The sequence below is a fragment of the Trachurus japonicus genome, chromosome 1, assembly GCF_045865225.1.
Source record: "Trachurus japonicus isolate A0001 chromosome 1, Traja_1.0".
Lineage (NCBI taxonomy): Eukaryota > Metazoa > Chordata > Actinopteri > Carangiformes > Carangidae > Trachurus > Trachurus japonicus.
In genome coordinates this window covers 26,399,810-26,413,597 of record NC_140907.1, presented here as the reverse complement: position 1 = coordinate 26,413,597, position 13,788 = coordinate 26,399,810, and the positions used below count along the sequence as shown (strand labels likewise).

General features: G+C 42.5%; 1 protein-coding gene across 2 annotated transcripts in view; it reads right to left on the bottom strand.

Moving 5' to 3' along the window:
- The window catches only part of mtnr1aa (melatonin receptor 1A a), a 36,991-nt gene extending 23,585 nt beyond the window's left edge, over positions 1-13,406 (bottom strand). The window contains exons 1-2 of one of the 2 annotated variants that reach the window (XM_085782927.1): positions 13,240-13,406; positions 12,832-13,206 (exon numbers count right to left, since the gene is read on the bottom strand). In XM_085782927.1, the coding sequence (XP_085639053.1) occupies positions 12,832-13,018 (187 nt within the window). In that variant the 5' untranslated portion in view covers positions 13,019-13,206; positions 13,240-13,406. Of the gene's footprint in view, positions 1-12,831 lie in introns of both variants that reach the window. The other variant, XM_085782915.1, reaches the window with a different exon arrangement.
- Positions 13,407-13,788: the final 382 nt, after the last annotated feature.

Here is a 13,788-nt window from a genome sequence, read left to right as displayed (position 1 = left end):
AAGGTGCAATCTGTATAGGGTAAATAACCATCAAGTCCAGTAAATGTCATACACAAACACACACACACACAAGTCTGTTGCTGCTAATCTGAACTGTGATATGTTGTCGGTGACAATTTTGGTGTGACCACTGAACTTTTCCTAAACTTTCCAGATCCACTTAGACTTATAAGTCAGTGAACAGCAACCACAGCAAAACAATCTGATACTGAATCACACACAGCGCTTCTAGTTAAAATTACAATTTATAAGATATCAGGGCGACTGTGGCAGCGGAGTCAGCAAAGTGGGTTTTAATAAATGTCCCAAAGCAGCATTGATATCATACGTAATCTAGCAAATTCTCATGCTGCAATATTTTTCCATGAAATATATGATGATTCCTTCATATTACTACATGCCACATGAGTTCACTCTCATATTCTCAGAGAAGCGGAGGTTTAAGACTAGGTCAGTGAGCACTGAGCAGCATGAACATCTAACTTCCTACTGCATATTTCCTTCTTTTTTTTTTTTTTGGCTCTTGGATGGCATCCAACGAGTGCTGGACTGAGCCCAAGTGATGTGTGAATGTGTCTTAAAGTGTGACAAAATATACTAATTTAGACAATAATCACAGGGAGCATGTTTGCGGGTCATTAAAGGAAAGCATACTGTGATGAGGAAATCACACACACTAAGCTCCTGCTCATTAGAGGGGACGCGTAGGACTCGACTAATTACTTTACAAACGTGACAGGCCACGAAGAATGTGTCATAATCTGCCTCTTGAGAATTAGAGTACACCTCTGCACTGCTGCGACTCGTCTTATCAGGAGCAGGCTGCTGAAAAGCTCCGATTGGTCTCGCAGAAATCTGTAGGTAAAACAACAAGTGCAGTTGCTGATGTTCATGTATCCATGATAGAATCCCGCGTATTTACAGTGACACCAGTTACATAAATCGGGGAATTGAGTTAAGTGATCTTAAGTGATGCAAAACAGAGACAAATAGAAACTAAATTGGACCCGGGCTGCATAATAAAGATCTAATAATGGAAATATTCATTGGCGATGAGATTGAATTAAATGGATGAGTTAATGAGAGGATTGGCTGTTGGAGAGCAACATATCATTGCACAACAATACTGTAAGTACCAAATGTGTGGATGGCGGAGCACAGAGAGGCAAGCACTTCCAGCCACCTGCATGCATATTGATGCGCTACATTGGTGCATTATGGGACGATTTTCACCACATCTGTATCTCTCAGTAGATGTTGTAATAAACTGCAAAAGAGAAATGCCAGATGCTGTTGAGATCAGCAGCAGCAGCAACAGCACAACATCAACATCTAAGACACGTTTCTTTAAACCTGCTTTAACACATTTTCTTTTACACTTGGGAGGCCACTGAAACAAGCTATAAAGACATCAATGTGCACTGTTAGCAAAGAGCTGTTAGACATCCTGCAAATACAGAGTAACATTTCTAATCACCTGACAAACTCTGTAGTTCTGAATTTGTCCTCTGACAACTCTTTGGGTGGCTCACTGACTTCTAAATCTGTCTCTGTCTATGTTCAAAAGCTGTTTTTCCATTTAGTGCAGAGCATGTAGCATAATGGGTTTACTATGGAGACTTGTTTGGATCAAAACAGTTATTGTCAGGCATAAAACCACAGCAATAACGAAAAGGAGGATAAAACCTTCCACAGCGCCAAAGTTGATAAAAGTTGATAATAATTCTCAGTATTTCTGATGCTACAAGTACCTCCCCTGTCACATTACACAGTCATATGATGCGCTATTAAAAATATTGATGAAAGCAGCTTTCATAAACTTGTGAATTTTTGTGAATTTCCTAGAAAATGACTAGATTTGTTGTAATCCCAGTATCAGGGCCTCAGTTGACTTCATGTCAAATGACAAGTTTTAGCAATTAACTAACACAGACAGTAAAACTACCAGGGTTGTAACATTTTAATTCTTATGGGAAACTATTTCACTAATATTTTACTGTTTTATTATTTTTTCTATTGAAGAACTATACTGTCTTTAAAAATGAGTAAGATCTTGTCTTCAGTCTGTTCTAATGTGAATCTAAGAGACGGCATTTCAAGCCGCTGGTTATTGCATAACATAAAAGTTAACAGCTATCTGAGGATATCCACGGTGAATGTTGCCTTGTGTGGTCTGAAAGAACAATTGTGTCTTCATGAATATTTTTCTGTGTCTCTCAGCAACAAAACATCGTCTCACTACTCGTACATGGTGTTTTCATTGTCTGATAGAGTTTACACATGCTGACTAAATTCTGACACCTCAAGGCCTACACTCCAAAATTAGTTGCTATTATCAAACAAAGGACTTGTTTTGCTATTTTAGACTTGGCACAGTTTGAACCATGTTACAAATTTCACTCATTCAACATGAACCCCTCTAACCTCGGGGATATTTTTAAACACGCGACACCCTTCCCTTCTTTGCTTTCTAGTTAGTGAAACTGTTATTTTTTGGGACAATGCGTTTCAGTCTCTGTGATGAATCTCTATACTGAAGCCAGAGACAGTGGTCTGATAAGACTGAATAGGGCAGTGTTGCAGAGCTTCATCAAAATCGTGCGTCTGCCAAAATAATCATCTTTGCATGCCATTCAAGCGAATCAGCCCATTGGCTCATGGAGAGTGACGACGCTCTCTTTATTTGAGCGCTTTGCTTGTTAGTCTGCCGTTAGTGAAGCGTGCTCTGTTTTTAAACTCAGTAATGATAAAATAACAAAAAGGGGGCAAAAATAATGGAGGAGGAATTTGAGCCGTAATCAGGTCAGTCAGTTTGTGTGCTAAATTACATCTGAGGAGGACTGGACCGTGCCTGCATATTTTTCTGTTTTTCATCAGTGCCCCCGCTTTAACAGTCATACAATCTGACGCGTTCACAGCTGGAAGCTGCTGAGTCCAACCACAGTCTTCCACTGTTCGCCACTGAGTAGAAATGGTGGACTAAGTGCTTCAGTCAAGGGCACCTTGAGCGCAGAGGAGAGCGTTCTCCTGCTTCCCTCCATTCTGCTTCCCTGCACTCAACTCAAACTGGGATTCAAACACCCCTCTCATCACCAGCCAGCATCTCTAACCTCTGAGCTTTTGCCGCCTTGTGTGTGTGTGTGTGTGTGTGTGTGTTATGTATGTGTAATCAAATAGTTACCGCTCTACAGTAAGCACTCTACAGTATGCATGTGTTATGCATAGTTCCCCTTGGATGAGCATTAGGTTTTACTTGATCTCACTGCCCTAAGCTTCCCATGTGCGTCATCCCGAGCTCCCATCAAGCAGAAACAAGTTTCACTGTATAATATTGTAAATGATTAAAAATAGCAAGGGGGAAGCATGGAAAGGGAGGGTGGAGGGGGGGGGGGGGGGGCTCTCTTAAGTGGCTGCAAATATGTCCGCTTGTATGTGTATAAGTATTTATAGTCTATGTGTCTTCCTTCCGAAGTTAAAACGTGCTCTCCCTCCTCCTGAGTGTGTGAGACGGACACAAACAGAATGAGAGCGGGAGAAGAAGGGAGATGGGCAGGTAGGGGCGGGCAGGCGGGCGGTCGCAATGGGGGGGGGGGTCGTGACAAAGAGGACCACATGCCAGACGACTGTTCTTGTTAGATTCTACCACGTCATTGTTTAACACTTATCAAAAATAACAGGCTCATATCATTTTTTTTGCCAACTTGGTCATTATATAATCAGGAATCCACAGGCTTTGTGTGATATCCCTCTTATTGCCTGACTGGCTTGACGCAAAGCGCTATTGGCAGAACTCCACTACAGGTATGCGGGGCCGACAACATAACATCCTTAGAGAGTGGTGGGGGTGTTGAATCAGAGTGATACAAACAGACAGGGTGTCATGGAATATGAAGCCTAGAAGGTCAAATTTATGTGAAAAGAGGAAAAAATATATATATATCGAGCGTGCGTGCGTGTGTGAGGGCGAGCAACAAAGAGGAAGGGAGAGGTACAAAGAAGGTGGTAGACTTGGGATGAGGCAGGGAGGAAAAAAAAAACTTGGTGAGAGTGAATAATAAACACGGCGCAGAATGTGAGGCAGAAACATAAAGAAACAAGAGAGGTGTCCTCTCAAGAGGAGAAAAACACAACCTACATTCTTCATCATACAGCCGATGCAAATCATATATACAGAGTGGATTACTGCAGGCAGGCTTGTGTGTACAGATAATCCTGCAAATATTAAAATCATGAACATCGTCTAGGAGCATAAAGCGTCGGCTGAGTCAAATGAGCACTTGCTGGGTCAATTTTTCTTTCAGATGACCCTGGAAAGAGGCCTAAACCCAGCGGGGCAATATGTCACCTGCCAACACATGAATACTTGGGTCAAGTACTGTAGAGAACGAAAAAAAAACACAGCTTTTTGCTGAGCAACTTTCCCATGATTGTCACATTTAATGTCTCCAAAAAAAAGTGAATCCAGTCACCCGTGGTGGAGGAAACAAAGTAACAGGGACTGAAATGGCATGGCATAGCCTGCTTTGTATGACAGGCCCACACCAATCTGCTGCCTCCCTCCTCTTGTCTTTATCTCCACTATCATGTACTGTTGTGAACCTTTCTCCCTCGCTGTGTCTGAGAGGGAAAAAAGGCAGCAGCAAACAAGCCAGACAAGGTTGGCAATGATAACATCATGCACACAATCCCAGCAGCGGGGAACCGCGGCCACGCACATACTGTATCTGCTGCCTAATTAGATACATGTGTGATCTAATGTTTTGAGTTTTAATCCTTATGAGAGCAGCAAAAGCCCCCTGACAGGAAATCTGTACAAAGTAGATCTGCAAGCCCAGGCGTAATTAATGAAGCTGCATAAAGTCTTTTTTTTTTTTTTTACATGTTTAGGGATGCACAGTGAAAAAACAGTGGTTATTGCTGACTGGAAGTTATCAGGTGTGGAGGGGCCTCAGGGTGCGCGAGTAGGCGCTCCTTTTTTTTTTTTTTTCGTGTCCTGGCTGACAGCAGGGGCATTAACTAATCTATAGCTGGGAGTTAAGTGCCTCATGAGTAAAAGAAGGAGATCTTTATCCTCTCCCACTCAATGTTCATTTATTCAGCTTGGGCAAACTATGAATTAATTGCAAAGTCATGACCTGCTGGCTGTTGTGGGTCCCCAATTAGACGGTGTTTTTCACCTGCTGAGCCCTTTTTTCTTTCACTTCTTATACCGTTAAGCCGCTCCACCATACTGTGCAACTTCGACGCTTGTCACAGCAATCACCGCCAAGACCGACGGACCCCAGTGAGCAGCTACGACTTCTGCATCTTCTGCTTATCTGTGAGGGAGCAAGACCACGCCAGCCAGCCAGCCAAATGGAGGATTTTAATTATCCGACTGTTTTTGTTACCTGTTGCTTTTCTTCAAATATTAATGATCCGCCGGATAAATACTCAGGATATCAAATTCAGAACCAATAACTCAACGATGTGGAGCAGCAGAAAATATATTACTGCCCTGTGAGATTGTGTTTATTTTCAGAAGCATAAAATCTGATCATGCCTTGGCAAAAAAAAAAAGAAACACACAGTAGATACAGTGCCTCCTATGTCAACCTTATTCTCTCCAACCTTTGGCCTTTCCAGTTCTCGAGGGCCTCTTTAATAACTTAATCTCTGAGGCTTGCTTGAACGCTAACTAAACACTGTTGTACTTTATAGAAAAGCTGAATGTGGCACATACACAACAGAGAGAAACTTTAAAGATCCTTAGGGTAGGTTGAGCGGTAGACTTTTGACCACAGTTTCCTTATTCTCTCTTTTTTCATCCCATTCATCTGAAGGCTTGTTATTGTTTATTTCCTAGCTAACATTTTGTTCTCTTATTGAATATTGTTTATTTTCTGATTGCTATTGAATGAGCCCTTTGTTTCCTTGAACGTACGGCAGTTTGGAGCACATCCAGCTGCACAAATCATACCTGGAGCCTCAAGGCGAGTTTAGATCACAGGATTGCCTCTGCAGAGCCTGGAGGTTTCAAGTTCAAACACTTACACAACTTAAAGGGGAATTGCAGTTTTTTTTTTTTTTTTTACAATCTGGACCTTATTTCTAGCATAAAATATGATCATTTACTCACCCAGATAACTTTGGTGTCATTACAAGTCATTCCGACAAAATTAGATCCAGCCGAGAGCCGCGTATATCCATATAATGCGAGTCTATAGGGCACCGGAATAAGAAATAAGATCCAGATTGTAAAAAAAACGGCGATTTACCCTTTAAACTTACCATTAAAGTTATCATTCTTAACAGTTTCATGACCCAGTTTCTGTGCATCTCAAGAAACAGAATTGAGCCTTCAGGACAGGCCACGTAACGGCTTGTGTTTTATTTGTGCTACACCTTCAAAAACTGAGTGTTATGAGTGAAGTCTCCTCCTTTCCTTTTTTACAAAGCTGTCTACAGTGTTACGAAGGTGAGTAGGTGTGATTCAGTGACCTACAACTCGCTACTGTGCCTGAACGCATCATTTGTTTAAAAGCGTGGCGGCTCCTGCTGCGGCCGCTGCTCACACCACTCGTTCCCGTGTCGACACAGATTCAGCCTCCCTGTCTAATGCTCCGTCTCTTCACACAGACCTGTAATAGGTTACTGCTGATGCAGAAACTGATCATCTGATCATCACTTCCAGCAGGATAATGCACCGTGTCACAAAGCAAAAGTCACCTCAAACCGGTTTCATCAAATGTGGCGATGAGTTCAGCGTGCATCAGTCACTATACTCCTGACCCTGAAATCGGCAGAACACCTTTGGTATGTGGTGGAACGGGAGATGGGGGAAAAAAAAAAAATCTGACAAAATTGCAGAAATGATGTGATGCAATCAAGTCAACATGGAGCAGAACCTCAAAGGAAATTTGACAGTATCTTGTAAAATCCATGAGAGAAAGAAAAGTGGCTGTTTTTGGAGCAAAGAAATGACCCAGTATTATTATAATGATCCTAATAAAGTGTTTGCAGAGAGGAGTGTCAAAACTCTGCACCTTCTGAAAAAGGAGAAAACATCAAAGTCAAGGAATATCACTTTGGACTTTGATAAAATATATTTTTTAAAGTGATTCAATAATGTCCTTCACTGTCCTTTCCTTGTTACAGCCTGTTTAAGACACTTGCTTTGATCACGATGTGGCACCAAGTTATATTAGCTTAACATCAGAGCTGTTAAACCTCCTAGCCACAGCCGGTATACAACTCCTATCTGTTATGATGCTATTACACACACACTGAAACCCTGAACATCTAGATCTAGACATAACCAGGAGGAGAAAGTCGGACTCCAAAGGACTAAATAATAAAGGTTATATTGTATACAGTAATATCCACGTGTGTCCTTTGATTATAAAGCAGATCTAGGTTTTATATTTATACTGTGAGAGTATCAGAGTGCTCCGTCTACAGAGGGATGCACACAGTATTCAGAAATGAGCCTTACTACAAGCTGTCAGGACGTCTGTAACTTTGTGATGTCACAACAAAGCAGGTGCTACTTTCAGGCATTCACCAAGCTCCGCCCACCTGGACCCACCATCACCCACCAGATCAGATTTGGTTTATCTGGGTGTTTGCCTGAAGTCTGATATATATTTTTAAATGAGTCATTCAAAAAAAAAAAAATCAGCCAATCAGTGCATCATCTCTTCCAATTGGCTCACAAGGTTGTTGTTACCACCAGAGAGAAGCCTCAGAGACGAGTGACACTATTATGCTACAACAAATGTGTATGTATGGGACCTTTAAACAGACACCGCCAGCTCTGTAGTACACAGTCTGTGTAATGTCCTATTGACACCATTTCTGGATGAGAGCAGGTCATTGTCTGGGGAGCCATTTACCCAAACAATAAAAAAAGTTCTAACTACAGAAACAAACAAGATTGAGGAAATTCTGTCAGTAAGGGCCAACACCAATATTGTCAGACAACCGTGAACCAAGCGCTGCGATTTCTGCATACCAGATGGAGTATTTCCAGAAGGTGAGACACAGACAGTCAGTCTCCTGTTGTGTATGAAAGGGAGTTCATAGGAGAAAACAACTTCAGTCACTGTTAGTGAAACTGTAGCGGTGTGAGCCAAAGCGGGCACAGCAGGGTTCACAAAGAGGCAGCCTTGTCATCAGAGGTGGGAACACATGATACAGCCACCCGATATTGATACTGCTGGCAGTGGATACATTATGCAGTGTAGACTGACAATGCCCCATACCTTTTCAAACACCCATGGCTTCTCATATACACTCACATTCATCCAGTCTTAACAATAGAATACGTTTTTTTTAAGTGGTGTTTAGCCATGCAGGGAACATACAGCTTTGGTGGATAGTAAATACAGCATGAGGTGTCGCACATGGTTCTAAGGCACAGCATGAATTGAGAAAATGATATTGTTGGAGAACAACACTGGGGGTGCCTGAGTTTATCTTTTGTTTTCAGAAGAAATGGATGGTATACGGAGACAAGGTATGTCAGATACAAGCATAACATTAAAGTTCATAAAAACAAATAAATACAGCTTGCGACCCACTTTCAGCTCAGCAAAGAAGACCTGAGACTGACTCCTGAATTTAAATAGAAATCAGCGTTCAGCTTGTCAGAGAGGGGACACGAGTGCATTTTTTCTTTTAGCTTTGTTCCAGCATAACAAATTCAACCCATGAAACTTGCCTCTTCGGTCTTTTCCATTTAATCATAGCTGCGCAATCTTGATACAGATACGTGAGGCCCTGATTAACCCTGGTCTACAGGATTACAGTTTCTCACAAAACAACTCTTTCAAATGGCTTTCCTCATGATGAAAATAAAACAGGATGCTGCGAAAGCAACATTTACTGTACGACATCTACAGAAGGGGATTTGTTTTCTTTTCATAGTCAACTCTTTATTAAGCGCCGCAGTTCAGAGCTAATTTCCGTTTAGAATCTCCCAACAAAGCCAATGGATATTTAGAGAGCTAAAAGATTCATTTTAATTGGAGACACATGCAAATGCCACTTAATTCTGCATTAATGCCTCGATATTTTCATTACCACTAGAGCAATACCACTGTACCAGACACTAGAGATGTGCTGAACGATTACAAATAACATTCTGCCGACACACACAGCCAAGTCACGCAGCCCTGAAAAAGGATAAACTCTGTGTCACACTGAGGAACAGACAGCCCCGCTCCAATGTGGAGCGCTTTGGTTTATTTTGCAGCAGAAAATCTCTGCACACCAAGGTATGAGCACAGTAAAGTGCGTCTTTGTCTGTCACTTCAGACTGCGAATGGTACAGTGGGTAAGTCACTGTTTAAACTTCCTGTGCTGTTGAACCTGCAAAGTTTTTCGCAGCACAAAGAAAACAGCGATGGTGTGACTCTAAGAATACACTCTCTAGATCTTCTACAGACATCTCCCTCTCTTTTCTTCACAATAAAGAAAAAATTGTTCCATTGTTTTCTAATGAAGACTGCAGAGATCCTATCGAGCTGGATTGCTCCACTGGACAAAGAGGATAGAATAGCTCAAATTTTCAATTTTTCTTCATGCTTAAAAAGTCAAATGTTAAACCCTTTTCACAACAGCAGTCAATGATGCAAGATGCAAACAGCTTTAGAAGATCAAACACAGAGGATAAGCTAAGTGCCCTACCACAGTCGATGCAAAGACATGGCGCTGCATGGCCGGACCAGGTTTTGGTTTTTCTACTATGTCATTAAAGCCCCTGTACAGACTTTTCATTTAGTGTTGATTTTGGCGGCCCCTGTGGACGAAAGCGGTGGTGTTTTGCCGGAATGAAGACTGCATTTCCCACTGTCGAAGATGGGACTTGCTTTGAAAACTTTTTTTTTTTTAGCAGCTATCTGCAGCATGCATATGGATGAGGTAATGTATCTATTCGTATCGTTTTGTCAGTGGTCCGACCCGACCATGCCTTCCAGAGGTATAGAATTAGACTACTTAGAAATAGCGTATCTTCACACTGATGGGCTCATTTGCTGTTGTAGGTAACAGAGACACATCAGCAGAAACATTTGCGCATCCAGTTAAAAGCTCCGTGCCGGGGCTTTACTAAAAACTACATGAATGGACCTCAGGTAATACCTTATGAGCGAATGTCGCTCAACAGCTAGCCAAAGCGGTGAGTTGCAACATTTTCCTCATTGGAATCATATTTTTCCGACAGCATGGAAAAACTGCTTGAACTAATACCTGCGACTGTAACAGGTAAATTACTTTAGTGTTGAACTGATTTCTGTAATCAGCCATGCAGCTTGAAAAGCGCTCGCCATGTGTCGCTGGCTTCACGCTCACTCGCTCACTGTGCACACCGACAAGAGGGTTAGGCCTCGCAGAGCCCGCAGTGTTGCTGTGGCTGCCTGCAATATGTGGCCGCAGCGTGCCAGCTTTTCCAGCCAGTATATTTCATTACTCATTATTTAATTCATCGCCTTGTTGTTGTTGGACTGCTGTGCAACCTCTAACAACATTTACTTCATGCCAAGAAAGTTTATGCCCATTTGATTTTCCACTGAAGACAATTGATTTATTCGACAACAGGGGAATTGAATTCTTTTGAGGACATAAAACATGGTAGTTAAAACCTGATATTGAAGGTTTAGACTGCTGGTCGGGCTGAGTCAAATCTACAGTATGGCTGATTTGAAATAATCATTTGTGGCATCTAACTTCCTCTGATGAGGTCCGGTAAAATGAAGAGTTATCAGCCCGCCTGCCATCAAAACATTCCAACAGTGGAAGTGAAAGTATGAATGGAAAAGTTCTTTTTTTTTTTTACACCAATCGATATCGTCTGCCAATTTGCACATAATTTGCCGAAGGCTTTTTGAACAGAAAATTGTAAGAGCCTTATGTTAGTCATGCACGTCTCCAGACCTTGAATGGAAAGTAGCGAATACACTTCAAAAGGCATGAATTTGAGGAATGGCGTCATCAGCTTACGTATGGGCCTTATCAGTATTCATAGAGAGTTTCGCAAAACACAATTAAGCCGGTGGTGGATCCTCAGACATTGGACTTTTCTTCAAGATGCTTGGCTGGAAGTCAGTGTGGCAAAAAAAAGAAAAGGAAAAAAAATTAAATATCCAATGGAAAGAACAAAAAAATGGTAATCCCCGCTAGAAATGTTCAACCATATACAACATTCAAGTAGAGATAATATAAGTTAACTGCATGCTTGATTAAATCCCTGCTGCTGCTTCTGCATTATGTCCCCCTTACATGTAATTAGCCATAATTAATGGAACAACTTCAAAGATGCAGTTTCCTAAATATATCTCTCGTCTTGTCTCATACTTTGTTCCTCAATTTAACATGCAATACCATGACTTAGAAAAATCGCACATGTTTTCACTTCCAGAGATAAATTTCTATTTCAAGGCAGCTCAGCAGAAGCCTTGTTGTCAGCAGCTCTGTGAAAATACTCAAATCCAGGGCGTCTGAGCTGCGTGTGCGCTTTATCAAGTATTGATTATCATGGAGCAATAGCAGGTTTAGGAGAATCTCAGTGAGAAGGCAATCACATCCTTCTACATCCTGGTTATCACTTAGTATTCCTCGCAGGGGGGGGATCTCCGCTGCCTTTCCACATTGATGGAGATCTATTCTGACCCTAACATTTCTGCAGTGTGTGAAATGGTAATGTCAGGAGTGTATTTAGCAAATCACCCTACTGCAGCCTCCAAATGATGACAGGCATTATGAGTGTAGCTGCCAGTTAGTGTGTGTGTGCAGACCTGAGCACGCAGAAGCCTCTTGGGTTTTTCACAGCAGCCCCTGTCCTCTCTTGACTGTCAAATCATCAGTGTTTTACCACCTTCACTCAAGCAAGATAAACACTGTTTTGTCAATCTTGTCCACAACTCACACTTTAATCCAAAACCCATATCCTAATTAAATTCATGTCAAAGTGGGTTGAGTGTAAAAGAAAAAACACACACACACACACACACACACACACACACACACACACACTCATGGTCCATCATCGACCTGGTAATTACTTTAAACATTTCTGTTGTCATTATCATTATTAAATCAAATCTCCTGGCTGGGGAAGCATCGATATGGGAGGAAAGCCTGGGAAGCATTAAGCGCTGGTGGGATGATGAGCACTGGGCTTTCCCCGTGGCATCAGACTGAGTCAATAATTACTGTAGTGTCTCTTTTCTCTTTCACTCGCCTCTGAACCTGCTTAGCTGCCCGCTACTTGGTGTAGGTCAGTGAAATTATATCCGCTTCAAAAGTAGGCTATAGCAAGTGGGGGTCGATCTGAGCTGTCCATTTCGGCTGCAGACAGTCAATGAAAAGCCTGTGTGACGCCGATAATAACCTTAGATATACATGGAAGATAAACACTGCATTTGGCCGTGGGTAGCTATATTAAAAATGATTTAGCAATCTAAATAACAACAGACTCGATAAGAGGTTGTATTGGAGCGCGAGCTCGGAGGGATGCTGGCTCGGATTTAACGAGCAGCTCGCCGGGAAAAGATGGACATCCGTTAAAAAATGACAAAACAAACATAAAAATGACATCGTGATAATAACACAGCGCGTTAACAAAAGGGGAAGTCTGTGTCACCTTCACGAGCGTAAACAAACACTTCATAAAAGTGCTTCTTTTTTTTTAAGCCTTGACAGACAACCACGTCGGGCTGTTGTCCCTTTAAAACTGTTCGGCTTCAGGAGTTTTTGTTTTGTTTTTAACACAGCCGGGTGCCACGCGCTCACTAAAGGCGTGCGCACTTTTATTCACCGCCTTTTGAAATAAAAAAAAAAACATCGACTCACCTGCGTTCCTGAGCTTCTTGTTCCGGTAGACGGAGAAGATGACCAAGAGGTTGCCCAGGATGTCAACAACGATGGTGAAGATGAGGAAGCAGCCCAAAGTTGTGGTGACCCACGGCGGGCGGTTCAGGACGGCGTCACTGGGGTCCGGCGAGGAGCTGCTGTTCAGGTGAGACCCATTTGTAACCATTGTATAGGCTACAGGCACTGAACTTTCTCAGCTGAGCCAAATTGAACGTGCCCGGGACTCCACCGCGCGTCCTAAAGCCTGGCTTTCACAGACGCCGGTGGTGGGATACTACAACAGCCTCCCGCGGCTTTCATCTTCATCCTCCCCGCACGCGCTTCTTCTTCCTCCTCCTCCTCCTCCTCCTCCTCCTCTTCTTCTTCTTCCTCTTCTTCTCCTCCTACTCCTTCTTCTTTTTCCTCCTCCACTCGCCCTCGTGGACTTCGCCCAGATGCCGTGGATCAGCTCTGCTTGTCTCCCCCTCTCTGGTCGCCTCGGTGTCACTTCTGCGCCCGTGTGCCATTCACTTTGTACGGTACGCATGTGTGACATGAAGCCGCAGCAACTTCAAACCTTCCCAGCATGTGATCAAACAGTCCGGGAGAGGAGCGGGGTTTTATTTCCAGGGAGAAACACTGACGCCCGGTGGTTGAGAGGTGGAACTGCATCGTCGACCGCCTGGAAAAACCGTCCTACTTCTTTTTCCATTTACCAGACGCGTGTTCATTCATGGCTCCACGGTCTCACGCTTTGCCTTAGTTCAGCCCATTCATTATTATTTTTGAAGAATCATTCATGTTTTAGCTATTTCATGAAAAAGCTCCTTTACATTAGAAGGAACTGTCTCATTGTCGCCTATATAGTCTTAACATGCTGATGATTAAAGGGGGTTCAGTCTTTTTAATGCAGAATTTACTACCTCTGCTTTGTCAACCTTCATTTTTTTTTTTATA